This window comes from Artibeus jamaicensis, unplaced genomic scaffold (genome assembly GCF_021234435.1).
Source record: "Artibeus jamaicensis isolate MK-2021 breed Jamaican fruit bat unplaced genomic scaffold, CSHL_Jam_final scaffold_625, whole genome shotgun sequence".
NCBI lineage: Eukaryota > Metazoa > Chordata > Mammalia > Chiroptera > Phyllostomidae > Artibeus > Artibeus jamaicensis.
The window spans coordinates 566,456-594,100 of NW_026522051.1; the positions used below are offsets into that span (position 1 = coordinate 566,456).

General features: G+C 54.1%; 2 protein-coding genes across 7 annotated transcripts in view; one reads left to right on the forward strand and one right to left on the reverse strand.

Annotated features, from left to right (window-relative positions):
* Positions 1 to 23,518, reverse strand: part of CUNH1orf105 (chromosome unknown C1orf105 homolog) — a 44,631-nt gene extending 21,113 nt beyond the window's left edge. Inside the window, exons 1-7 of one of the 4 annotated variants that reach the window (XM_037167405.2) lie at positions 22,771 to 23,516; positions 22,564 to 22,649; positions 21,260 to 21,350; positions 16,172 to 16,246; positions 14,225 to 14,292; positions 12,926 to 12,993; positions 8,252 to 8,628 (exon numbers count right to left, since the gene is read on the reverse strand). In XM_037167405.2, the coding sequence (XP_037023300.2) occupies positions 8,483 to 8,628; positions 12,926 to 12,993; positions 14,225 to 14,292; positions 16,172 to 16,246; positions 21,260 to 21,350; positions 22,564 to 22,649; positions 22,771 to 22,794 (558 nt within the window). In that variant the 5' untranslated portion in view covers positions 22,795 to 23,516 and the 3' untranslated portion in view covers positions 8,252 to 8,482. Of the gene's footprint in view, positions 1 to 8,251; positions 8,629 to 11,994; positions 12,239 to 12,925; positions 12,994 to 14,224; positions 14,293 to 16,171; positions 16,247 to 21,259; positions 21,351 to 22,563; positions 22,650 to 22,770 lie in introns of those variants that run through there. The other 3 variants (XM_037167406.2, XM_053659368.1, XM_053659367.1) reach the window with 3 other exon arrangements.
* A 33-nt stretch (positions 23,519 to 23,551) lies between these two features.
* PIGC (phosphatidylinositol glycan anchor biosynthesis class C) lies at positions 23,552 to 26,103 on the forward strand. Of its 3 annotated transcripts, none has more exons than XM_037167404.2 (2): positions 23,552 to 23,643; positions 24,685 to 26,103. In XM_037167404.2, the coding sequence occupies exon 2, from the start codon at positions 24,885 to 24,887 to the stop codon at positions 25,779 to 25,781; it is 897 nt and encodes a 298-aa protein (XP_037023299.2). In that variant the 5' UTR covers positions 23,552 to 23,643; positions 24,685 to 24,884; the 3' UTR covers positions 25,782 to 26,103. The 3 variants fall into 3 exon arrangements, with proteins under 3 accessions (XP_037023299.2, XP_037023297.2, XP_037023298.2); XM_037167402.2 differs by lacking the exon at positions 23,552 to 23,643 and adding an exon at positions 23,650 to 23,999; XM_037167403.2 differs by lacking the exon at positions 23,552 to 23,643 and adding an exon at positions 23,650 to 23,825.
* Positions 26,104 to 27,645: the final 1,542 nt, after the last annotated feature.

The window sequence follows — 27,645 nt, forward strand, 5'->3', positions numbered from 1 at the left end:
CTGGCTTCTCGTCTTCCTCCTCCTAGTCCCCGAGCCTCTGCTGGGGGTGCCGGGGTGCTGGGGGCAGGGAGGAGCCAGCAGAGGGGTAGGCGAAGAGGTGAGCGGAGAGGTGTGGGGTAACACTGAGGGATGCATTGTCAAGGGCTGTCAATCAGGCTCCTAAGCCATGAAACATATTTTACAAAATTTCTTAACCGAAAAGCAACTCATAGACCGAAACCGAGCAGTAGAGTGCTTCGGAGCCCCCTGGGCAGCCCCACATAGGACCCTGTGTACCCCCATTAAAGGCACCTTTCCTTCATCCTTGCCTCCCCTCATCATCGTTGCACTCACTTTTCCCTTCAAGTCACTGCAGTCCCGTTGGAAGCCCCAGTGATGTGACTGAGGTGACACAGGGGACCTTAATTGCGAAAGCAGGTGACTTCTTTTCACTCCTGTCCCGTCTGACGTCCCTGTAGCATTTGGCATCCATAACCCTCTACATCCTGAAACTCTGTTCCTCGTGTCTGGGACATCTTCCCCTGTCTGTTCTTCCTCGTTCTTTACCTGTGGGTCTTCTCCGGGCCTGCCCACTTGGGTCCCTCTCGTCCCGCACTGCACAGCACCATCCTCTCCTTGAACTATCTCGTTGACGCCCATGCCTCCGAATACCACCTTTGGACCAGCGGCTTGCACAAATGAACCCCGGTCCAGATCTCTTCATAGCGCTGGGCGCTATGTTCAGCTAGGAGGGATCCAGATTCGCCAGCCTTGTCTGGGGTGCTGCAAACGCTCTAGCTTGTCTCTTTCCAGCTGGTCTTTCCTCCTGCCACTCAGCTGCCACTGTGTGTCATCTCTCAGACCCAGGCCGGCACAGCCAAAGCACGTCCTGACTGGTGTTCTGCAAGTGTCTTTACATACCGATCACATGTTGTTGTGACGTTTCGCTTCCATGTCTGAGTCCCTCATTAGACTGTGAGTTCCTACAGGAAAGTGTTATGTATAAATCATCTTTGTGTCCTTTTATTTTCTTTAAATCATCTTTGTAAGGCTTTCATAAAGCATAGTGCCTGCTGCATAATAGGAAGGAAGGAATGAGAATGAAGGTTGTGGTGCGCTGAGACACCTTCCTGTCAACATGAACCTTGTCTGAGGCTGTACACTGCCACAGTTCTCGCTTACTTGTCAATTCCTTAATAAATCACCTGCGGACTCGTGCAATATTCTGCAGTCGAAGAAATCAAAGACCCAAGACCAGCACGGGAAGGGGACGCCCAAACGCAGCTGCAGATCCACCAGGTCAGGCTGCATTTAGAATCGTCCATCATGTCCGTTTACTGAGAGCTGTGAGCTAAGGCGGTGCCCGTAATTCCTCCTTCAACCCTCGGGGCCGCCCTGGAAGGGGTGCTGTGGCCACGGAGGAGCGGACTCAGCACAGCCGCTGCGGTTCGCCACCCCTCAGATGCTGCCCCGGCCCCTAGATCCAGTGTCCTGTGCTCTTAATCTTTTTAATAGTTCACTTTTCACCACCGTTACCATGTAACCCGTCTATACCCTCTTCCACCTCCCTCACCCCTCCAAAACCACGACCCTGTTGTCTGTGTTCATGCGTTCAGTTTTCTGTTTTGCTCAATCCCTCCACCCCTCCCCACAGCCCCTCCCCCACCCAGAGCTGTCTGCCTGCTCTCCATTTATGAGTCTGTCTCTATTTTGCTTGTTAGTGCAGGTTGTTCATTAGGTTCCACGTATGCGTGAAATCCTATGGTGTTTGTCTTTCCCTGACCAGCTTATTTCACTTCGCTTAACGCTCTCCAGGTCCACCCAGGCTGTCCCCTGGGGCAAGGGAGACAAAAGGAAACATACACAAATGGGGCCCCATCCAACTAAAAAGTTCTTATGTAGCAAAGAAAACCACCAGCAAAGTGAAAAGACAACCCACTGAATGGGAGAAAGCATTCGTGGATACACCTGATAAGGGGTTAATATCCAAAATGTATAAAGAACTTATACAACTCAACATCAAAACCACAAACCTTTCATTTTAGAAAATGGGCAAAAGAGCCCGAACAGACACTTTGCCACGTGCTCTTTAGAACCAGCTTGGGGACGGTTCTTCTGGAACCCCCTCTGCCCTGCTTCTGCTCAGTGAGCGGGCCCCTGAACCTGTCCGGGGACCGGGCTTTGACTTCCAAGATGAGGAACTCCTTCCCCCTCCACACACACCTCCACTCCACCTGCCCCCTGCTGCTGCACTTTGTTGTGCCCCCCCCCCACTCTGTGGGGGCCCCAGTGGCCAACCACACCACCAGGGCTCACAGAGGTAAGCCTTGTTCACTGCCCAGACCACTCTTGGCCTTCCTACCCTCTCCCGTCCACCTCCCAAGCCCCGTCTGTCCGGGCGGGCAAGTTTCACCCCGGAACCTGGCTCCCGCCCGCCCCTCCCTGCCTCCCCATTCCACAGGCATGACACACGCCAGCCCCGCTGCCCGCCGCTGGGCCCAGAGAGCAGCGCCCTCTGCCTGGAGCGAGCGAATGGCACCCCCCTCCCTGGGGGAAACCCGGCGAGAGGAGTCTCAGTCTCTCTCGGTTGGCAGCCAGAAGGACCTACGCTCAGTTCCCCACTTGGTGTGAAGCTGAGCGCAGGCCTGTGTGAGACCGTTTCCTCGTCCACAGCATGAAGCTCGTCGCCCCACCCATTCGGTCCCGTAAGCAGGGAATGCAGCTCCCGGACAGCATCGAGCACGGGACTGCAGGAGCCGGGTTCCCCTGACCGCCCTCGGGACCAGCACGCCGCGTGGGCTCGACAGGTGTTTGTGTGAAGAGTCGGATTTCCGAAGGTCCCAGGAAAACCGGCCTTTGCCCCTGTGGTCGGAGAGGCCAGACGAGAACCTTGGGTGCTGCTCCGCCCACCCTCCTACGTTTGGGGGGGCTTTTGGCCACCGGGACAATGAGCTATTTTATTCTTCAAAACTTCGTGGGTGACACTGTTCTGGCTGGGGTCAGTCTGGAGGGGGTTCCTCTGCCTTCATTAGTTTATAACCCCACTCGCAAGGCCGAGGCTCCAGGGTGCTGCGTGGGGAGTGCCACGCTGACTGCGCGCCCACCGACATCCTGCGCCATTTGCGGGGGACCTTGGGTGCGTTTCGATTTCACACACCGTGAGGGTTGTGAAATCCCAGCCCCGTGAAGAGCTAGCGTCGGGGATCACACAACCTGGGATCACGCAACCTGGAAGCAATTTTCATGTCGCGTACACTGACCACAAACGGAGATGTAAATCCGGGGTAATAAGTGGAATCCACCCATGCCTTTCACGTATGAAAATAGTGAATAAAGTTTAAAAATGAAGGGTCATGGCAGCAAGACAGATGTCCAAGCTGGAAGGGCGGCCCGCACGAGAGGGACAGACAGGCTTCCTCCGGTGCCGGCCAACGTGAGAGGAAGAGCGGCGGGTGCCAGGAACCTCCTGCCTTTCCGTCTGCACTTCGGGAAGCAGGGGACCTGGGACGCAGGGGGAATTTTCCTCCAGGGGCCCCGGGAAGGGTGGCGTGTGTTAAGAGGATGGCCCTGCGTGCAACGGTCGCACTTCCGTTTAATAGCAGGGAGAAGCAGGGAAAGTCAGAGGCAGAGAGAGCTGAGAGAACAGGGGAAAGTGCTTCGAAGAGGTTCCGGTGCTCTCTGCGCAGAGCATTTGTTGCTACTTGCGGGGGCCAGCAATTAGGTAGCAAAACTTCCAAGGTCCAGAGGTAAAATTTATCTTCCAGTTGGAAGCCTGCCTGGACTTTGTAGCTTATTCAAAGGCTGTGTCTTCTGGGCGTCAGGAAGGCGAATAATTATCTTGCTACTTTGTCAGGTTGCCAGTTTTAAAGCTAGACAGACAGCCCCTGGCAACTTTGCAAGCTGTTTTTTTGTTTGCTTGTTTGCTTTGTCTTATTTTGGTTTCAGGTCCGAGAAACATTCAAGTGCTTAAAATTCAAAGAGTAAATAAAGTTATCCTATAAAAAGATTTTTCCAGCTGTCAGTTTCTGTCTCCCGGCTACTCCTTAGGGCTAGCTAACATTAATCAACATCGCTCTTGTTGTTTTAGGCACGTCTTAGCCTTTATACAATGTTCTCCTAGGACGCAGGGATGTCCTGACTCTGGCTATGTGACATCCCATCGGAGGACCTCTGCTCCCCAGGACTGAGTGGAGGCCAGTCCCAAGAGGTCTGGGGACACGTTTTCAAAACAGCTAACACCCGCCAGCATCTGCCTTTACCACCCTGCACCTCGCTGGCCAGGCCGTTAAACCTCTTGCCAAAGACTCTGCAAAGAACAAGAGATAACATCCTGTGAGGGTTCTTTCTCCTCTGATCAACTTTCCTGACAAGGTCACATGGCTGCATCTTTGCTCCTGTCCGGGAGCTGCACGGCTGATGGCTCCAAGGGGGTGGGGTGGGGGGACTCACACTGGGCCACACCCACGCCTGTCCACGTGTTCCCTGCGTGTGTGCTATTTCTCCGGTGGAAATGACTCGTTCCTCAATGGCAGGGCCCTAGCCCCTAAAACCACGCTGCCTGACAACCGAGGAGCAGAGTTTTCTTCCATCTGAGCATCTCTCCAGTGTGTCTGAGTAGCTCCTGTGGGGATGCGCTGTCAACATGAGATACTATTCGCATCTTTATTCAGTTACACGTTTTCTAGGGAGACAAGAGTTCCGTGCACGGAACAGGGGCGGAGTTTAATAAGGTGACAGTTAAGATGGGATTGAGGGCAACGTGGCTGGAATAGGACTCACATTTCTGTTCTCTTTAGAGATGAAAATTCGGCCATTTCTAAATTTTCTAACTTCACCTTGATTCTTGAGGCTTCAGTGTACCATTTTATTCATAGAAGCAAGTCATATGCTCCCTCCTCTTCTTGGCTACTTTCTACTTTCAAGATTTTATTTATTTATTTTTAGAGAGAGGAGATGGGAGGGAGGAGAGGGAGAAAAACATTAGTGTGTGGTTGCTTCTCGGGCGCCCCCTACCGGGGGATCTGGTCTGCAACCCAGGCATGTGCCCTGACTGGGAATCAAACAGGCAACCCTTTGGTCTGCAGGCTGGTACTCAATCCACTGAGCCACTCCAGCCAGGGCTTGGCTACCTTCAATATCCTGTTGGGTTATGCCCTCCTCACACCTTATACTTCCCCCAGCCCAAGTAACTGCACATGAACAGGGCTTTCCTGGAGCACGCAGGCAGTTCTGCCACACTGATTACACATCTGCTACTTGGAAGGATGTGGTTCTTTCATATTCAGGAAGATGGGCAGCTCAGGCGGGTGCCCGGAATCAGTGTGCCCCTGGCAGGCCTCCCATGAACTTGGACAGTCAGGGACCCTGAGCATGTGGTGGTGAAAGCCTCCAGCAGTTCCCCAGGTTAAACTGGGGACTAGAGGAGACAAAGGTCTTACATTACGTACTTGATTTTTTTTAAAGCTACGGCATGGATTTTCCTCAATACGGCATTTCTCTTGCTTCCTGGCAGTAGAGGAATTGTGCTGATTGGTTGGTTTTCAAGTTCCCCGTTGGCGTGAAGGAAGGTGAAAGTACAGGAGTAGGTCTGACTCATGCCTGTAGATGTTTATTACAGCAACAGTCACATATTTTTAAAACAGCAAACTCAGCCCTTAGCCCTGAGTGGTGTGGCTCAGTGGGTTGGGTGTTGTCCTGCAAAGTGAAAATTCACCAGTTCGATTCCTGGTCGGGGCACATGCCCGGATGGTGGGTTTGGTCCCTGGTCGGGGTGCATGCGAGGCAACTGACGGACGATTCTCTCACTTCGGTGTTTGTCTCCCTCTCTTGCTCCCTACCTTCCCCTCTCTCTAAAAAATCAAGAAAATCTTTTAAAAACATCAGGCGTTAGCCTTGACATGAACGAGCAATCGCTCGCTGCCCAGTATTATCTACATTAAGAAATTAATCTGAACTACACGACTTTGAACAAGGAGTAACAGTTTGAGTCGATGCTGACAGTGAAGAAATGGTCCCGGCGCGTCTACGAGAGGGTTTTGAATGAAGCCCGGGAGCACACAGGAGGTGACGTAGTGACTGACGGACGGGTCCGAACTCAGGATCCAACTCAAGGACCCAACTCAGCACAGAAAAGCCTGCGCCGGGGACCCCAGAGCACAAAGAGAAGCCCACGAGAGGTGCAGGGGATGACATCTTACAGACCGCACGACTGGCAGGAGAAGACAGGCAGTGTTTATATAGGCCTCTTTGCAAGTGTAAGCTGAAATGCTGGGACAGCGTGGTCACGTGGATAGGACCTGAATAGGACCTTGTCAGGAGCTGGACTTCCCGCCGATGGTGCCCTTTCTGTCCCAGAAGTGGCTGCAGAAGGACAGAGAAAAGGGAATCCACCCGCTGGCGGGCTGTTCAGCAAAGCTGCTGCTGAGCCATCCCCAGTGCCTAGGCCACCCTGGGTCCAGGTCTGGACGCCACATTCTGGGTGGGAAGCGAGTTCACAGAGTGTGAACAGGAACCAAAGGTCTTGTGTCAACTGGACAACCCACTCGGTGACTGGAGAAACCAGGACAAGGCTGTTAAGGGGACCGTGTGAGCCACGGGAGGTAAATGATGCTGAAAGTCAACACCCTCACACTTGGGAAACCTGCTTCGGCCTTCTCTCGGATACCCCTGCCGAGGCGCCAGGTCACTCGCTCGGGCTGGAGAGTCACAGTGTCCGCATCCCCTCCCGGGAAGGCTGGAGATGCCAGGGTGCGTCTCCAACACCCGAAAGTCTCAAAGCGCAGCCCAGGAGTCTCTGTGACCCTTTCTGGGGAACCTGTGAGCTCAAAGTGACTTTTATAATAGCACAGGGATGCTCTCCGCCTTTCCTGCTGTTCTCATTGTCCAGGGGCAGGGTGGAGTGTTGGGGAGGCTGCAGGATGTAGGATAGAGAATGGCCTCAGTTCCTCAGCCCTTGGAAGGGGTGCCCGTATGTTGCACTTTAAAATTTTCTCCATTTGAATTTCTAACACAATAAACACCAGTTGATAGAACCCACATTTTTGAAACAGATCTCTAAGGCTCTCAGCATTTAGGGGTGAAAATGCCCCCAAACCCAACACGTTTCAGAGCTGCCAATATGGACCGCCGGTCTCACTCACCGTGCCGGAACACCAGCAAACACCAGCTTGTGAGTCACTGGGATGGGACTTTCCTAAATACACCAGCACCCAGGGGAAGACTTCTTATGAGATTTAGAGCATTTCCCTCATGAGCCACTCAACATTTGGAGTACCTCGGAAACTCCCAATTAATGCCTGGGTATACAGACGACAGATTCTCTTAGTGGGCATATAATCTGTGAAGGAGGAGGAGAAGGAGGAAAAGAAGGAGGAGGAAGAAACACGTTTATCTGTGATTTGTCCATCCTTGGATGAAGACTTCTCTGACACAGACCATAACACGCGCGCCCTGAGAGGCGTGTGTACCTGCCCATCGTGGGCCCCCGGACAGCTGTCTTCTGCGGGTTCTTGACTCTAACTGAACGGAAACCGAGAATCACAGCCTTCCAGGAATATAGGGCGATCAAGCTAGTTTTTTTAGCGTGGTGTGTGTGTACCCAAGAAATGAGGTCAAGTTAAGCATCAGGCCATTTGTTAAAGATTTTGGAGGCCCATTCTTTAAACAGAGTCAGCACAGGGGGTGGCTCTCATATATCGGTGCAGGGTCCGGTTGGCCTGGGGATTCCACAAGGCCTTCGCCCCCCAGGAATGGAAGGGCCCCCCTCTATAGGAGCCCACCCCCCTGGCTGGGGTGGAGCACCTGTGCTAGTAAGTGTGACATTTGGAAGCCTAGAGCGGTCCTGTGTCTCCCTCCCACTGCTGCTGCCTGGACAGACCTGGGGAGGTGTGTCCTCAAACCAAAGCAACTGAACTCCAAGACACAGCCTTGGGTTTGCACTTGACTAAACGAAGATCAGAGAGACATTGGAGAGACTCGAGGTGTCGTGAGGAGGGCACGAGCAGTCCCAGTTCTCGCCCTCAAGGGTCACGACGAACCATGTACCTTTCTCCAGTGACAGAATCTCAGTGTCTGCTGTCACCTTCCCGAGCCAGCAGACAGATGAGGACAGGAGGGAGGCCTCCGTGTATCCCTTCTATTCTTCACAGGCTGAATTCTTGGGGGCCCCCATAGCCAACTTGGCCCCCTGACCTGGAGGAAGAGCTAAAATGACTTTCACAGAAAACTCATGTCTTGGAACCTGAAAAATGTTGTTAAGAGTCTTTAACAAAGTAAAATGAACGCCACTGAGAATGTCCCATTTTAATGAACAAGTCTGTGACTGTGTGAAGTGAGCCCTTCATCTTCAGGAGACGTGTGGGAGACCCTGGTGGCAAGAGAGAATTCGATGTGTTCCTAGGAAGGCACCGTGGACTCATTTTTCGGTGCTGGTGGCGTGTCGGAGACTGGCTGGGCGAGGCGGCTTTCTCTCTGAGACTCTGGAAGATGCCGGTGCTCCCCTCACTCACTGCCACGCCGTCTTGCCCGACCGCTTCCCTCTGGGCGTGGGAGGGAGCTGGGCCAGCGGCAGAGCGCGGCGGGGGCGGGACAGCAGCCCGCAGAAGATGGCTGTTCGGGGGCCCACGATGGGCAGGCGGTGGCGAAAGCTCTCTGGGGTGCAGGGCAAGAAGGAAGGACAGGGGCTGCTTAGATTCTATTTTTACAGAAACTCAAAATAACCAAGGGCCACCAAAGATCTCTTCAACCCTCCGAAACAGATTCAAAATGAGCCTAAGGACTCCCTTTAATAGAACCGTCTGGTCCCCCACAACCTGTAGGCTTCAGAGACCTGGTCAGAGGCCAGGAAGGAGTGCCTAGAAACCCAACTCGAGGAGGAGGAGACGCGGCGAATTAAATGAAAAACGAAGATAAAATGGGTCTGGATGTGTAATGTGAGTCCAGGGGAGAGAGGACACAATTCTCGGGGGGCTCTCTGGGGACCCATGTGTGGTTCTGCTCATCAAACAAACACGGTCTGACCGAAAGGCCGCGGGGGGGAGCCCCCCATTTCAAAGTGCACTTCCAAGGGAACCTACATTTTATGAAGCAGTTTGTTTGGGGATTCCTTAAAATCCTTACCACCCTGACCTCCTTGTCGAATATGAATTCACTGTCAAAATGTTAACATTCGACGTTGCCAAAAGACGTGTGGCTGAAAGGAGAGTAAGTCAGCGTGTGAATGACATCTGCCCATGGCAGCTGCTGAGGGACAAGGGGAATCAGGGACTGAGTGCTCTGGAACGAGCTCCTCACTCCGGGCGGATGAGAGCTAAGACACGTCCCGAGATGGCACACCTGGGACCCAGTTCAGTCTCCTCCCTGCAACGAAGACTCCACGGGGGCCCAGGGTCACAGCCGCATCACACCCTGCGCCAGGTGGCGGGCGCCTCGACCCACGTTCACCACAAAAGCCTGCGGCTGTCACGGAACTCTGGACTCAAGGCCAGAGTCAGGAGAGATGACCTGGGAGAAATCCCGCCCCCCATCACTAATTATCAATAATAGATGAAGTTTAGCTGAATCCGGAAACAAGGCGGGAAAACGCAGCTGTAATCCATAACAGGAGTTACATCATCCTCAGCGGCCTCGTTTGCGGGATGAGTCAGCCACTGGGTCTCTGCAGTGCAGCCACGGGCGGGTGGCCTGGGCAGCAATAAGCGGCTGCGCTGCGCGGGGGACACGTCCCAGAAATCAGTGGGCATGGGGGCGGGCGTGTCAGCGTTTTTCTGGGCGGATCAAAGGTGGAGGCTGCTGGCACCGACTCCGGTGCTCTGGGAGGTGGGAGGCGAAACGCTTCACTGGGAACCGGGAGGCCCAGGCCGGTTAGATAATTCGGCCACGCTGGTCTGGGGCTGAGGCCAGGCCCCTTCGCTCCTGGGCTCGGGGTTTTTCCACACCCTCAGAGAACACAATCAATGGCAAAGCTTGCTCAGGAACCTCAGGACCACAGTCCGCAGCGGCTCTACCAGGCTCCCGCGCCAAGCCAGCGCCACCAGCACTGTCTCCTCCTCCCACCTCTGAGGTGCCCGCCCTCGGATGGACTCTGCAGGCAAGAAGCAGGTCCGTCCAGAACACACTGTGCTGCTGATCCCGTGCACACCCAGGCGAGCTCTACAGTGGCCACTGAAATACACTCCCAGGGTCATTAAGTCAATGAGAGGCCTCTTATCACAGTGTCCTTGCAGAGCCGGAAAATAAACATTCGTGCCGAGAGAGAGAGAGAGAGAGAGAGAGAGAGAGAGAGAGTGTGTGTGTGTGTGTGTGTGTGTGTGTGATTCCTGAAAAAACCCAGGTCCAAGGGAAACTCCGGACTGGACAGCAGCTACAGAGCACCCTGAAACAAAGGCGGGTGCCCGTCACCCCGAGTTCTCTCGGCTTCAAGAGAATGAGGTGGCTGCCGGCCGGAACACAACGGGGGCTCTCCCGGAGAGGGTGTCTTTAGCTCATGGCCCCTCTGTCCATTTGGCTAAACGAGCGCCACGAGCCAGGCCACAGTGACCGGACCTGCAGCCTTTCACTCGGCAGAGTGGTATCTCCAAGCCTCAGCCAGTGCTCAAGTCCCTGGGCCCCCCTGGGGGACCCCTTCAAGACGCCCCTTCTAGGCTCAGGTTTCCTTCCTGATGCCTGGTCCGTTCAGCCCTGGCTCCGGGTCCTCTGGCGCCTCCCAGGGCAGAGGCTCCATGTCCCCATCTGTGTGAAGAACGTGACTGTGATCTCCTCACTGTGCCTCCCAGTGAAGGAAAAACTGAAGTGACTGCAGTTGATGTGGGAGCAAAGGAGACGATGGACAGAGTCTGTAAAGTGACCACCCGGGTGGCACGGAACCCTTGGGCTCTGTCACCCAGAAAAATGACCCACTCCGCCCTCACCAGCCCGGTGTCGCTTCTCTCGAAGGTGAGACTTAGGTCCATGTGGAAGCTAGAGACGGGGCCACCACCCCGTGTTCTGTCACAGCAAGTGAATGTGAGCACAGTACTGCGCAGCCTCTGGGAGAGGGCGGGTGTGTTGGGAAGCTGGTGGGACAGAAGGTTCACGGCCTTGGTGAGGGCCTTCCAGGTCCGGATGCAGCCCCCTTCCTGCCCTGCTTGGTACTAGCCCCCAGGACCGCCTGCGAAGGGAATTATTTGCTTTGTGCCCCATGTTAATGAAAATTCTTCAGCACGTGGATCATGGGGCTCTTTAAAAAGAATGGTGCAGAAGCACATGGTAGGCAGAGGCCCAGGAAGGAAGGGGACGTGGATAAAAGCAAGTGAGGCCCAAAGAGGGGACAGGTAGGACTGCAGTGCAGGGAGGGCTGTGGACCAATCAGAACAAGCAAGAAGCAGTATGTGAAAAAGCAACGGGTAGAGACCCCCAGTAGCCAAATCAGTCCTGAGAAAAAGGTGCCGAGCTGGATGCATCATGCTCCCTGACTTCAAATTTACCACGAGATACAGTAATCAAAACAGTATGGCACTGGCAGAAAAAGAGATGCACCAGGCCAATGGAACAAAATCGGGATCCCAGAAATAAACCCACATGTATACGGGTAACTCATTTTCAACGAAGGGGCAGAAAAACATACAACGGAGAATAAAAGGCCTCTTCAATAAATGGTGCCAGGAAAATTGGAAAGCTGAATGCCAAACGATGAAATCAGACCACTGACACCATCTACAGAAAGTAACTCAAAATGGATTAAAGGCTTAAATACGAGACCTGAAACATAAAATACACAGAAGAAAACACAGGTACTAAACTTATGGACCTCGGTCTCAGAAAGTTGATTTTGAACTTAACCCAAAGGCAAGGGGAGTAAAAACAAGTAAGTGAATGGGACTATATCAAACTAAAGTGTCTGCACAGCAAAAGAAACCGTCAGTAAAACAAAAAGAGAACTAATGTAATAAGAGAAGTGATACTGCAAATGATACCTCTGATAAGAGGCTAATATTAAAAAAATACAAAGAACGCATACAACTCAACGGCAAAAGAATGAACAATCCAATTTTTTTAATGGGCAGATGACCCGAACAGACGTTTTTCACAAGAAAACAGACAATTGGCCAACAGACATTCGAAGAGATGCTCAGCTTCGCTTGATGTAAGGAACACGCAAATCGAAGCCACCATGAGACACCACCTCATGCCTTGTAGGACGACTGTTATCAATCGGAGAAGAAAGGACGGGGGTTGGAGAGGGTGGAGACACTGCTGGTGGGAGCGTAAACCGGTTCAGACACTGAGGAAGACAGCAGGGGTGCCCCTCAGAAATGGACAGTAGAGACACCTCGTGACCCAGCAACCCCTCTTCTGGTACCCGCCCCTGTGTTCACGGCAGCATTACTGACAACGGCCAAGGGATGGAATCAGCTAAAGTGCCCTTCGATGGATGGTTGGATGAGGAAGACGTGATACGTACACAGGATGGACTACTATCCAGTCACAAAAAAAGGACAAAGTGTTGCCGGTCGTGACAACATGGGTAGATTTGACGGTGTCACGCTACGTGAGATCCAGCAGAAGGAAAAGGACAAGAACCACAGTATCTCGGTCACACGTGGGGCGTAAAACAGAGAGCCACCAGTGGGCACACTCATAGGCGTAGACAGCTACCAGGGTGGTTACCAGCGGGGAAGTGGGCAGGGGACGATGAAGAAGGTGTGAGGGTCAAGTACATGGTGACGGAAGGAGACCAGACTTCGGGTGGGGGGCACACAGTGCCACGCACAGATGATGTACCACAGAATTGTGTACCTGAAGTATACATACACTGGTAGTAACCAATGTCACCCCAAGAAATATCATTTTTTAAAAAAGAGAACGGGAAGTTGCTCAGAAAATTTGGACATCTCAGGGAGTAATTTTCAATCTGCTGCTCTGGCGGCAGCATGCCTCACCCCCACACACCCCCCGAAAGAAAGCAAACCTGTTGAGCTGTCGTCCTGGGGACTCTTGGGTACAGTCTGAGCTTTCGGTGGCTGAAGATGCTTCATTCTGGTCGGGGAAAAGCAAGAAACCACGTTGGCTATTGGGCGAGGGCCCACTGGAGAGGAACGCGTCTTACAGCTTGTAAAACCGCGGGGTCTGTGCGACCCAGCACTTGCTGGCCGGGGACTGAGACGGCTCTGCAGCAGGGACCACTGGGCCCCACTCGCCAACACAAAGTCCTTTTTAGGTAAAGTGCCCAGCTTGCAAGACAGAGGAGCTGGGGCGACACAGTTCTAATTTGCTTTCGTAGGAGAGGGTGCTTTTGCTCAGAAGTCCCTGGAAAGCCCAGTCAATAGTCCGGTGTTCCATTCATAGTCCACACGGAATACTTATTAGAACTGCTTTGATTCTGACGTGACTTAAGGGCTCCTGAGAGGTACGGAGGCGGGAAAGGTCCCGGGTGTGGCGCGCATTTCCTCCTCGGCCACGCCCACCCAGGCCGCGCACCGTGGTTTCACTGCGCATGCGTCTACATCCCGGGGTCACGCAGGGAATCGTGTCGCCTACTGCTGTCCAGCGTAGAGACCTACGCCTCTCCCGCGTGACGGCTCTCCGGACGAGGACAAAGCGTCGAGATGGCCATTGGATCCCATACAGCCTTTCCGACTGGCCACACAGAAGGCCGGCTGTGTGCAACCGCCAGCCACTGCAAGGCAAGTCCATGTCGGGCCCACGTCTGGAGTTCTTAAATAAAGTACAAACCGAGTCCTTCTTGCGTGATAGTTAAGTACAGGAAAAAGTAAACTCTTGAGACCCAACAAATCAAAATTCAGACTGAACTGTATTTCCAGTAAACTGGCTCTTGATAAGAAAGCAGCAAGTGGCAACCAGACAAACTGCCGGCGGGAACTGCAGTTACTGCAAAGCAGCAGAGGAGGCCCTAGAGTCTGCACGAGCTTCTGAATTCGGTGTCATCTCCACGGAGAGGCGGTGTCTCCTCTGCCTAAGGCGTCAAAGACGTTCCCGGCGCTGTTCCTTGTCCTGTTCCCGTAAAGGCGGAAAGGACGAGGAAACCCTCTGTAGCAGCTTCAATAGCAGTTCAAGCAGGAAGGTATAAACAACGTCAGGGGGCATGGCTCCCTATCCGATTTAACCAAAAACTGAAGCCAGTCAGGAAGCCCATTCCCGTGAGCTTCCCCTAAACATGCCACTTACTGTTTCTCAGCCCACTGCCCTGCGTCCCCAAACTCATACAAGAAGAGTGACAGCCACATCCAGGTGGAAGCCTCCGACTTACTTACGACTCATGAAAGCCTCAAAGGAAGGCGTCTGATCGCCTGGGTCCTGCGTAGCCCTCGGCCGTGCCTGCGGGAGAAGGTCTGGTTGAGCACGCTGTCCAGCACTGCACTCCAATTGTCCTACAGAGTGTGCTGCCCTGGCCAACTCGAGCCGCACACCCTGGCAGAGAGACTCACGCGGCCTTTCGTGAGAGGAAGGAGCCGGGCGGGACCACCCTGCTCCCGAGGTGCGGGCTCGTTCTCCCCTGGTCATCAGAGTTTGGAATTAGACACCTCGCAATGAGGAAGCCGTCCAGTTCCAGTTGGCGGTTGCTGAGCTCGGCACAGCACTCTCCGGGCCTCAGGTTCACGGTCACTTTCTCACAGACACCCCTCCCCCCTGCACCCCTGCCCTGTGATCTCCTTGTCCCCCAGGCCTCTGCTACCGGAACATGAGTAACCTTTTGGTTGGTTCACTTGCTTACTGCCTGCTTTCCCCACAGACTTTCAGCCTCAGAGGGCAGAGGCCACGCCTCTATTTCTGCAGTTCCAGGTCCTCCAATCTGTGCCTGTTTAAGGAATACTTGTTGATCAAACCCGTGAGTGAATGAGCCCGCTTTGAAGTGCAGTTGAAAGTGCTGAGTGTGCTGGGCCCGCCTGAGTAGCTCAGTTGCTTAAAGAATCAAGCTGAGGCACCGAGGTTGCGGGTTCAATGCCCCATCGGGGCACATACAAGACACAACTAATGAATGCCTAAATAAGTGGAACGACACATTGACCTCTCTGTCTGTCTCTCTCTCAAAGAGCAATAAAACATTTTTAAAAGAAAGATGACAGTGTTAGTGTGCCCCTCGTTCAGCTACCCCTGGCGGCTCACTGCCATAGCTCTCCACAGGTGTCTCCCCCACGTTGAGTAACGGAGCCCCGGCCCAGGCCACGCAGGAACGTGGGCAATCATACCAGCCCGGGCCTATTTAGGATTTTTATATTATTGATAGTCACCTGTTTTACGCTTTTACTTGGAAAAAACACTTTTCTATTGCTCATCATTTTCTAAAATTGAGATGTAATTCACATTCCATAAAATTCACCACCTTGGTGCACCATTCTGTGGGTTTTAGTACCATATATTAGCAAAGGTGTACAACGACCACCTCCATCTGCTACCAGAACTTTCTCACGACTCCAAGAAAGGAATCCTTTCCTCAAGCATCGTCCCTCTTCCCCCAGGTCCTGAGCAACCACCATCCATGACCTGTCTCCGCGGATTCGCCTGCTCAGGACATTTCGGGTACATGGAGACAGACATTATGTGGTCTCTACTGTCCATTTCCTTTCAAAGTCCTGTAGCTTTGTGGCAAGTTGTGAAACCAAAAGTGCGATTCTTTCAATTTTGCACTTCCTCTAAAGATGGGTCGGCTATTACGCACCTCTTGCGTTTCCATATGAATTTTAAGACCTGCTTGTCAATTTCTGCAAGGAAGGCCCCTGGGGTTTCGAAAGCAACCGCACTGGGTGTGTAGGTCAGTTTGGGGCAGTATCATCATTTTAGCAATAATACGCCTTCCAATCCATGAGCATGGGAGTGTTTTTCTTTAGGTCTTTAATTTTTTTCTATCACATTTTATATATTTTGACATACAAGTCTTACCTTTCTTTTGTTACATGTATTCCTAAGTATATTAATTTTTGAGCCTATTGCGAATGGAACTGCTTTCTCAATTTTGGGGGGTGGTTCATTGCTAGTGTACGGAAATGAAACTGATGTTGTATATTGGTCTTCTGTCCTGTGACTCTGCCATACGCATTTATTAGCTGTAATAGTTTGTGTGTGGGGGGGAGGAGAGTCCGTTAGGACTTTCTATATGAAAGATCACCTCATCTGCAAATACAGTTGTACGCTTTGCTTTCCAATCTGACGCCTTTTATCCCGTGCCCATCTCCGTCACCCCCCAACCCCGCCTCACCGTTCTCATCTCCCAGCACGTGCTGCACAGCTGCCTGTTCCTGACCAGCGCGGGGTCATTCGGCTTCCTCCTGGCCTGAGGAGAGAGAGAGACAAAGAGCAGGGAGGAAGTGCTGTGGTTTCTGGGTCGGCAGAGGAGTGGGAGGGGTGGCGGGGTGGCAGAGGGGACAGTCCTTACTTCCGTGACGCAGCGATGGACACCCCGGTCCTGGCCCCATTCTGGGCGGACGTGGGATGGAGACTGGGCTGCAGCTGGGAGGTGCAGAAAGGATCCAGGCAGGAGGGGGAAGCCACAGGCCCGGTGGCGGCCTCAGGGCCCCGGTGTGCAGGCGTGTGACAGCTGGCAGAAGGGGCCAGGGCTGGACCCAGGCGTGTTCTTCCCAACTCAGCTTGCAGTCTGGGGGGTGGCCCGCTCCCCATTTCACGCAAAGGACCCGCCATGGCGACCACACTACAGACTAGGCACAGAGCTGGATTCTTCTGCCCAAATGTTTAAAATACATTCCACTGTTATAGGCCATTTTAAAAGAATCCACGCAGTATTACCACATTGTGGGTCGGCATGTTACAGGGTGAGTGCGAATGACCATATTCATTCATTCAACCACAAAGCCTTTATTGTAAGGCCACCATGCTGGGACAGGCCACAAAGATGAATGAGACCAAGTCTGTGACCCGAAGGAAGACCGGGGATGAATGCAGATTCGTGCATTTGCCCGTTCGTTAGGGCCGGGGATGGCAAGGGAAACGAGACACAGCCTCTCAGCTGTCACCACCCAGCGGCCTGTGTCTGACGCAGTGTGGAAGGCACAATGATGGGAATATACTGAGGCCACCTGGCCAGGGGTTGGGTCACAGAGGGCAGGTCTGCGAAGGCTTAGAAGCGCAGGCAGCGCTTCGCTTGGGTGGGTGTTGCGGGGAGAGCAGGAGGGGGGTGGGCACTCCAACCTAGAAGACGACCTCGGGGCCACCCCATGGAGCAGTGACCCAGCAGGCAACCCGGAGGGCTGGGCGGTCGGGATGGTCCAGCGGGAGGAGGGGCGCAGTGAGAGGAGAGGCTGGAGGGGAGAGGGAGAGGCGGGGCCCTGTGCTGGCCCCTCTGCTCGAGACCAGTTCACCGTCCACGTCTTTCCTGGGGTCCCAGGTGGTGTCTCCTCCACCCCACCTCACATTTCTGCGGCCCAAGACTCAGCTCTCCTGGAGTCCGAGATTCAAGCTTGGAGGCACTGGGGGGCACAGAAGAGGCAAGGAAACTTCTGGGCCTCAAGCAGGGAGAGAGACCAGGCTCCACTGGAGGGATCAGGAAGGGCCCAGATGTCACCACAAAAAAGTGATGTCAAGTTCGGGACTCCGCGTTTCGCAGGCCTCAGAGTCCTCCCTCCTGTCTGGCTTCCTTTCCCAGCCCTGAACTAAGGACGTGACCTTGGGCTGCATCCCCTTTTGCTCCTTGTTTCCTCCAGGCCGGCTCCACAGTGGTGGGAAGAACGGAGCGTGAAGTGGTTCAGAGCACAGGCCCAGGCTGTGTCGTCTCCAGTCCACGCCCCTGATAAAAGGGGCTCTCGAGTGTTAACAGGCTTCTGGTTTCCCAAGCAGCTGTCCCCAGGAGAGCAGGTGGCAGTGTGACAGAGTGACGGAGAGGGAGGGCAGCCTGTTGTCACCTTGCCAAGGTCTGCTGCCAATTTCAGCCAGTACCTGGAGGCCACAGCCTGCTCTCCACATTTCACAGCTGGAAACATCCTAATGTCCAAGGTCAATACCTGCCCAAGTCCCCAAGGTCTGGCTCGTGGCCCAGGCCCTCGGCCCCCTTGAATCTTTGGTAAAGAGACATAGAAATGTGTCTCTCCCCCTCTCCCTCCCTCCCCACCCCCTCTCACTCTCAGATGCACACACACACACACACACACACACACACACACACACCTGTCCACATAATATGAACTGAAAACGTAAGCACCAGATGGGGACTTTAAAAATAGCCTGATTTGAGGAGAGCTGACAAACTGGCCTCTGCACTTCTTTCCCTTTGGTGCCTCCATTCCTTTTCTCCTTTCCACCACCCTGCCTTAGCAGAGAGCGGTCGCCTGGCTCACCTCTTTCAATGAACCCAACGAGGAAACTATGGCCCCCAGAAGGTGAGGGGGTTTGTCCGATAGCACATTTGTTTCACTCGTCAGCCAGAAAGTTCTCTGTATGAAGGGTCAAGGGGGACTGTAGACTCTTGGGGTCCATATGAGGGTGCCATGATGCCCGTAACCCTCAGAATCCAAAGAGTGGAGCTCGGGGAACTATGTCCAGTATTCAAAACCAAATAAAACAACAAAAATGATTTTCAATATGCCACCCCCCCAAAAAAAAACCCCATGATAATGAAACCAGTTTCTGCTCTCTGAAAATACCAGCCATCTCCATTAAACAGAAAAGCCAAATGTATTTTTCAAAATTCTCTTAGTATTCACTAGGAAAAGCTTGAAACCTACACAAAAAAGCCCCAGCCATGCACCCGCCGTCCTGCCTGACGTGTCAAACTCGGTTATTCTTGCTGCTGAGGCTTCAGGCCGGCGGTGCTCCTTACTGCCCCCTTCCCACTTGCCTTTGAAGCTGCATATGCTGGGTCTATAGACGTGGAAGGAAGTCCTGCATGCATACAAGGTACTTTCCGTGGTGGGCACGAGTGTTTCAAAAGTGTGGGTCAGTGAGAGAAATCGCAAAGAGAGCTCCCGGTGGGGAGAGCACTGGAAATCCCCCTTCTGTGCATTTCTCAGCTGCATCTCTGTGCAATGTCACTAGCCAGGGTTTTTTGTCATGGGGCTGCTGAAAGTGAAATAAAGAATGCTCTCACCTTTACTCTGACTCACGAGGTTGGAGAATAACAGATGGAGGGGGGCGGGGCAAGAATGGAGGGGGTGGGGTGGCCTTTCTCCCTCCCTGACAGGGCGGAGGTTACAGGCAAGCCCAGCAGGTGGAAAGGGGGCGCAGGGTTCCGAGGGTAGCTCTCTGGATGCTCCCCACACATGTGCTCTGCCCGTCCTGGAGCTCGGAGGGAGCCTCCCCCCGGCCTCAATTATTAATTACATTTCCCGTCTCCGGGCACCCCGGGTGGACGCCCACGACGGGGATGCGAGGAGCCGCTCCACAGCACAGGGATGCTCAGGCTCCGTGTCCTCGTCTTGGTTTCCTTTCCTGTTTGTGGGCTCTGCCTCTTCTCTTCCGTCTCCGTTTTATTTATTTGTTTACTTATTTTTTTGGCAAGGTTTGTCTCCATGTCCCTCTGCGTGTCCCTGGGCTCTGCTCCGCGTCTTCCCATTTCTGAACCTCTGCTTCATCCCCTTCTGTCTCCGACCAGGGAACCCTGCGCCTCACACGGACACGGACAGACACCTGCACTCGCCTGGACTGCTCCCCGGCAGGGAAGCTGCCACCTCGCTGTGCATGTTCCAAGTTCTGCCCTGTGACCTGTGCCTGCGACGAGGAGGGGGCCGGGAGGCAGGACGCACGCGCGCGCGCGCGCGCGCACACACACACACACACACACACGTGCACGCGCGCGGGGGAGGTGAGGTATCTGAGCCTCCTTCCCCAGCGCAGTGATGGACGTGGACTTGGACTTCTGACCACCTGATACACTCTCTGCCCTTTGCTCCTGCCTGGAAGGCTGTTGCTCTGGGCTGCCCTCTAGTGGTCGCGAATGAGCATTGCAGCCGTAAAATTCTAAGCCCAGGCGGAGGTGGTCTACCCATCTGTGCTAGGCGTTAGCAATGCCTTCCTCCCGGACCTCCCTGGTGCCTGTGGTCTCAGTGCCTTGGGCAGCACAGCGCCCTGTGGCCCAGAGCAAACCTGGGAGGAGGGGGAGCCCAGTGGCAGGGGGAGGCTGTCTAGATGGGAAGCCCAAGGAGACTGAGTGCCTAGAAGGCTTCTTGCTGGTTCTGCCTCCTCGGCCCAGCGTGTCCCTGTTTGGCCCCTCTGTCACAGCTGCGGGCACTCTCACCTGCGTGCCTGTCCAGGCTATTAGGGGATTACTGCGGTCACCCGGAAGCTCAGCCCTGCCCCTCCGGTGCTAAGGCCAGGCCACCGTCCATCTCCCTGGTCCCTTCCACGGAAGCCTGTCTTTGAGCTCTTCAGGCAAGTCCTGCCCCTCAGTCTCCAGGCCTTGTTTCTGGTGGAAATAATCTCTTCCAGACCCAGTGAGGTGCCCCTTCCTCTGGATCCCTGCCTGGCTCCATCTCTGCTGTCCCCTCTTGCAGCCCACAGGGGACCTTTTCCCCTCCCACCTCCTCTGGGGTACTTCTCCAGCAGCTGTGTGCCTGTCTCGTCTGCCAGTCATTTGTGTAGAGGGGACTGGCTTGCTCATCCCTGCATCTGTATGAAACCAGATAAAAAGATAAAGGGGCTCTGCAAGCCCCTGTCCACAGACTCGAGGGCTGGTCACAACCTGGCCATGGCCACGGTCCCTGAGCTCTCCCCAAGACCCCCAGCCCTGACTCCAGTAGTCAGGCTTTGCCCGGTAGTTTTTCAGGCGAAGAAGCTGCCTGGGTCCCCCAGAGCTTGCTCTCTCCTCCTTTAACTCCGGAGGTGCTTACTCCACAAGCACCCTGAGTGTCAGGGGCCCTCTGCACAGCCAGTGTCCCTGAGTGTCCCCCAGCTGCCGGGCATGGTTACTTCTGGGTGGCAGAGGGGACACAAGGAGTTAATAATGTGAAACCCCATGTGTGTAGGGGCCTAGGGACTAGTGGTGGCAGGAGGGAGTGAGAGACCCAGAAATGACCTGGGGGCCAGACACACACAGGCTGAGAAGCAGCCCTAAAGGTCTCGGTGCAGATTCCCCAACAGGACTTTTTGGGTTTCCCTTCTGGCTGGTGCTCACCTCCTGCCTTTAGTCTTAGCTCTGGGGACCAGCAGCCCAAAGGCCCTGGAGACAGGGTGAGGGGCGGGGCTCATTCATATCGTTCAGCAAATGTCTACTAAACACCTACAACACAATGTCTCAGGCTCCGGCTGTGCTAAAAAGACAGGAGGTGCCTTTGGAGTCACATCCAGGTCATCCCAGATCCGTGCTATGGATTTCTGTGCAATTAAAGAAAACATTGAGTACCTGAAATGAGTCATCTGGAACTTGAAACAAACTGGGCAAATTCGTGTCCTTCTTGTATGAAATCAGGAAAGTGGCAGAGGCGTGAGGGTATCTGAGTGATGGAAACAAGAGCAAGTTAGAACCACAGTCCCCAGGGTGAAGAGCAAGGCCCGTGGCCATGTTTCAGAGAGAAGCTAAGGGACACCGGGGGAGGCCCCCCTGCACCAGTGCTGGAGGGCCTGGGCCATTTGGGGGTTCCCCAAGATGGCTCTGCCCTCACCCTGGTTCTTCTGTCTCTTTTCTTTTGGACTACCCAATGCCAGCTGTGGATGTCAGGGACAGCGTGTAGATTAAGGGAGGAAAAAATAATTGTTCATAATGCAGACGTGCCATGGATGAAATACCGCAGCTCTCCTGAAGAGACCTGAGTAGACCGGATCGCGGTTTAACTAGTGACGACCTTGGGGCCTGCCTGGCCTGTGTTCCTGGAGCCCGTGGCTCTGCCCGCAGACACAACCTGTCCACTTTTTCCCGTGGAACATTTTCTCCCTTCCACCACTTTCTCCTTGTTACTTGCTTCCCAAACGCAAGGGAATTTGTGATGCTTTTCCTAGTGACTGGCCCTCCGGCCAGTGAGGGTCATGTTGTTACATTATTGGGGGCCGAGGCAGACAGAGGCCTGGTCACCTTCCATCCACAACATGCCTGTGGACTGGCCTCTCGGCCCACGCCTCCCAGAGCAGAGGCTCCTTCCACCCCAGGGAGCAAAAATGGGGAGGAATGAGGAACCCCTGTTGTTTCCAGCAGTGGCACCGAAAAGGCTCCCTACCTATAAATCCCCCGGGGTCTGGAAAACAGAAACTTGTTCACGAGCAGCTGTTCTGGGAGGGGCAGAGTGGTGAGATCGTAGATGATCTCAAACTGACATCCGGACCCTGACTCCCCTGTGGAGGCAGGGATGTATGGTTCTAGACATCGATGGCTAAAACGTCAACAGTTCATACGAAAGCAGAGGAGAAAAGGTAGGATGATGGGGAGGAGGAAAGTGTGCTGACGGTGTCTAGGGGCAAAATTCTCTTGATTGCTGAGTGGCGGGGGCAGAAACGGAAGTTATTTGAGATCTATCTCTTCCCATCCAGCCCAGCCTACACTCCGCGCTCACTTCTGTCTGAGATTCCCAGACCAGGGCCACCTTTGGAGCATCTGATGTGGGTTTTGAAACTGACCAGACATGCCCCTCTGATAACTCCCCACCCCCTCCGCCTAAGAAATCATCTTCGTTGTGACCTTTTGTGCACCACACCCCCCAGTGGCCAAGCTGTTACCTTTTGGGGAGGCTGAGCAGTAGGGGCTTGTTTCTGAGGCTGGCGTCACTAAGCCACGGAACCTTGTCAAACTTGGGAACAGAAACCTGGAGAGAAATGGAAAAAGATCATTTGGCTGAATCCATTGTGCTTGATCATTGCGGCCACTGTGATGACCAGAGCAAGCTGATAGCAGGTAAACAGCATGGATACATTTTCCTGACTTACAGTTGACTCTTTCAAGTCTCTCATAAAGAGGCCAAGAGCAAATGTGTGGTCCCAACTGGACTGATGAAGAATTGGAAGCTCAGCCGGTTTGCCCAGCCACACACAAAACGCTAGGGAGTGGCTTCAGGTTTTCCGACTTTCGTGTTTTGTGTTCTCTTGTCCCTTTGCTTCTGGGTCTCGTGCAGCCATCTGTGCATCCTCAATTATTTTCATGCACTGCGCTCAATATTAGCACCCTGCCCTGGTCTCTGGCTGTGTCCGCCCCCCTCATCCCTTCTCCGAGGCAAAGAGGGAAGAACCACACTGAAGCTGTAGGTAGCTGGTCATCCATCTCAGTGAATCCATGTCCCAGCTGTGTGGCCTCAGACCGACCACAACCTCTCCAGCCTCAGTTTCGTGCCCCGTGGCATCACAGGGCAATGCAAGGTTCAGAAAGCTCCGAGAGAGCGGGGATGTTGCTTGTTTCGTCCACAGCTGTATCACCATCACCTAAAACAGCGCTTGATTCCCGCGGGAGGGCCTGACTTTAGGGTCTCCATAAAAGGAGCCGAGGTTATCTCTCGTCTTCCAGCCCAGCCTGCACCCCAGCCCTTCGGACGCCAGGTCCCCTGTCTTTCGGTCACCGGGTTGCCTTCCCAGGCTCCGAGCTTCTCGCGCTCGGGAGAGCGACCTGGAGGTCCCGCGAACTGCCACGCGGGGCAGAAGCGAGCACGCCGGCGGGGGAAGGGGGGGGGACGCTTGAGCCGCGGAATGTGCGGCGGACCCGGAAGTGCTCGCCCGCCGTTGCGCCCCCTGTGCCCCCGCGCCCCGGATGGGGAAGCAGGCGGGCGTCCGTTCCCACCTGACCGCGCTCCCCTGCGACCCGGCGGGCAGGTGGGTTCCGAGCAATAGTCAGTGTGTCCGGGCTTCCCTCTCGGCTGGCCGCGGGGCGGCGGCGGGCGTCCCGGGGACACCTTTCCGGCACCAGCGCTGTCCCCGACCGGTGGGCCGGCGCTGCCCTTGGGCGCCGCGGATCTGCCGGCCCCGGCGGTGCCCTGGCCGGAGTCCCTGCTGCGGTGAGGGCATCTCAGGGTCCGCTTGTGTGGTGCGGCCACACCTGTCGTGGTCTCCGCGCGACAAGTGAGACCGGGCAGTGAATCCTTCACACAGTTGCTGGCATGCCTGATTCCTAGTTTTCCCAGCGTGACACGCGGGTCACGGTCTCCGATCCCCACAAGATTTTCATCCGTGTAAGTGGGAGTAGGAGTCTTTGGAAGACGGCAACCCCAGTTAAAGGATTAAGGACCCCTCGTTTCCGAGGCCCTGGATTTGGCTAAATGAACCGTAGAGCTCACATTTGTCTTTGGGGCAGTTTGCTGTTGCCTTCAGACCTCTTTAGTAATAGATGACTTGGAACACCCAGTGAAAGCCCTGGGTCCTGTCCCTAGACATTCACATTAAATGGCAGTGACAGGCACGCCATGACAGGGCTTGGGGACACTCCGAACCCAATGACAGGTCTCAGGGGTGTGAACCCTATGTTAAGAGCTGTTTGTTGGGAGGTGCAGGCTTTGGGGTCAGACTTTGCACCTGGCTCCACCCTTTACCGCTGTTAACGTGGGCCAGAGTTTCCTGAGCGATTACAGTCTCAGCCTTTTTATCTAAGTGGGACTATTGCTAATTTGCATGGTTGTAGCAATGAAATGGAAGAAGCTACGTAAGGCACTTTGCTCATCCTGGGCACTCAGTGATGTCTGCTATTATCCAGGGGATGATCGTTTAAAATCTGAAAGGAAGTTTTAAAGTCCCTAATTATAACAGGGCCACCACACATATTTTGCTCAGACTTTTAGTAAAGTGAGTTGGTTGGATTTCAACTCAGCCCTTCCCTTGACCTGCACAAGCTTCATAGGTTCCTTGTCTGTCTTTTTCTAGGAACCTGCCTCTGGGAAGGAACTTGCCTCTTGCAGGCGAGGCCTGCATTGCTGCTTTGAAAGCACCTGGAGGTTGGCACCGTGTCAGCCACAGCACAGCATGGAATTCCCAGAGGGGTCTTCATCCAAAACCTCGTAGAGGACGGGAGCCACCTGAGCTTCAGCGAGGGAGACTGAACAGACCTGAGACCCAGGGCAGGGATGACGCATGCCCAGCCGGTAACTGGCACCACGGAGGCCACGTGGCAGAAGGTCTTGTATGAGCGACAGCCCTTCCCTGACAACTACGTGGACCAGCGCTTCCTGGAAGAGCTCCGCAAGAACATCCACGCCCGGCAGTACCAGTACTGGGCCGTAGTATTTGAGTCCAGTGTGGTGATCCAGCAGCTGTGCTGTGTCTGTGTTTTTGGGGTCATCTGGTGGTACATGGACGAGGGTCTTCTGGCCCCGCATTGGCTGTTTGGGACTGGCCTGGCTTTGTCGCTGATCGGCTACGTTCTGTTTGATCTCGTGGATGGAGGGGAGGGACGGAGGAAGAGCGGGCGGACCCGCTGGGCTGACCTCAAGAGCGCCCTGGTCTTCATCACCTTCACATATGGTTTTTCGCCCGTGCTGAAGACCCTGACGGAGTCTGTCAGCACCGACACCATCTACGCCATGTCTGTCTTCATGCTCTTGGGCCACCTCATCTTCTTCGACTATGGCGCCAATGCTGCCATCGTGTCCAGCACCCTGTCCTTGAACATGGCCATCTTTGCCTCTGTCTGCCTGGCCTCACGCCTGCCCCGGTCCCTGCACGCCTTCATCATGGTGACCTTTGCCATCCAGATCTTTGCCCTGTGGCCCATGCTACAGAAGAAACTGAAGGCGTGCACGCCCCGCAGCTACGTGGGGGTCACGCTGCTCTTTGCGGGCTCCGCCTTTGGGGGCCTGCTGTCCATCAGTGCCGTGGGGGCCACCCTCTTTGCGCTGCTGCTGGTGTCCATCTCCTGCCTCTGCCCTTTCTACCTCATCCGCCTGCAGCTGTTTAAAGAAAATATCCACGGGCCCTGGGACGAGGCTGAGATCAAAGAAGACCTGTCCAGGTTCCTCAGCTAAGTTAGGGACCTCTGTCCCATTACTCAGGCGAGAGGGGAGACCAGCCCTCCAGCCAGCATGCGATCGGAGGCAGAGTTCCATTCTGGACGCAGCAGGCCGGTGCGGACGGGAGAACCAAAGGCTGGGGTGGTGATGGTGCTCATCCTCTCTGTTTGGTGGATGGAAAAGCTCTGGGGCCCACAGGATGTTGGCTTCCCACGTCTTACTCACCATAACAAACAAAATGATGTGGTTTCTATTTATTAAAAACTTAACAACATATCCAGAAAATTGCATCATGATTTTCTGTAAGCAGAAGGCAGATAATAAAAGTGTGCGTGTGCGTGTGTGTGTGTGTGTATGTGTATTAATAAAGCCACTTCTCTACCCTTTTCAGGGACTAATGCAGCCTGTTACTTACCTAGAGCTCAGGTCCTAGGACCCTGGGCGCCATGTCCAGTTTTGCGGCCCAGAACTACAGGATGAGTCACTTGGCCTTGTCTCGGAGTTTCTGCTTTGTTCCCAGTGCAGCATGTTTGGGTCCTAACACACAGGAAAGTGTTGGGGGAATTCAAAGAGGGTGGAGGTCAAGTTGAGCTGGAGTATTAGGAAGTAATTCCTAGGGGAGGTGGTATTTGACGTTAGTCTTGGAGGTTAGGTGAGATTTAAGTGGTCAGAAGGCAGTTTTAGGGCAAGGCGGCTGGGCCTTCTGGAGCCAGGTCAATGAGAGCAGCCAGGGGCTCGTGCAGCAGGCCAGGGGCAACTGGAAAACAAGGGATTGTCCCCTGCACTGGGAAGAGGCTCGTCAGAATTCAGGCCTGGCTTCAGGTCTTTAGAATGCCAAATAAAATTCTAACAGAAATCCCAGTAGCTGACCGTGTCCAAGGTCAAAAGCAGCATGTTTTCTCTGGGCGCCTGATGCTGCCCCGGGGGCGGGGGGGGGTGGGGATCTGAACAGAGCAACGCACGCGCTGGTTCTGTGCGGCAACCCAATTGGTGGCAGGGTGGCGTCTGAATGCTGCCGTCAGTTCTGCAGAGTTTGGAGTGCGCCTCTGGGCAGCTGGCTTCCGTTGTGGATTTAAGAATTCATGCTGAGCGTATTTGAGGAAGCACACAGAGCCATCATTTACACCTTCTAAGCCAAAGGCTCAAGGTCAAGAAAAACAAAAACCAGCCAGCAGAGGGCATCGGTCACACGGTTTTACAAAGGTTCAAACAGGTTGGATGCTGGGAACCGGGCTGGACACAGTGCCACCTTGTGGAAGTTATTGGTATTCCCACTTACGACGAAATTCAAGACGAGTCCCGGGATTGTTGCTGAGCTGTGGTTTGGGAAATAGCCGAGGCCCCCGCCACTTCGGGAAATACACAGCACCCCCCTGGTGTTGGGTAAACAGCTGCCTGATCAGCGCCCAGTGTGAGCCAGATGCTGTGTCGGGCACTTTACTGTCTCCTTGCCTTACTGTCTCCTTTACAGTCTCAGACTTGAGGAGACTGAGGATTATTCCCCCGACGTCTAACAAGGCTTTACTGCCCGCCAAGACCTGTCTCCACTTACTTGGTACCATCCACATTTTGTGTCTGGCCTCAGGAATTAATTGAACAGATACTAAGAACTAACTACATGACATATTATTTATGTGATTGTTATATATCTGTGACTAAAATGAACAAAGGTGCTTTGACCTAGGAGAGCTTACACTCTAGCAGGAGAAGGCAGATGATAGACATTATAGAAGAAGATGATAAACGCAATGGGGAAGAAGCGATGGTTTTAACCAAGGGGGTCAAGGGTAGGTCTCAGGAGAAAGGTAACAAGCAAAGAGTTGGAGCCAGGTTTGGGGGGGGGGGTGACAAAGGAGCTGATACACATGCCCTTAAGAGA

Coding starts and splice junctions, on each gene's coding strand:
- PIGC (XM_037167404.2), top strand. CDS start 24,885: ATGACGCATGCCCAGCCGGTAACTGGCACCACGGAGGCCACGTGGCAG.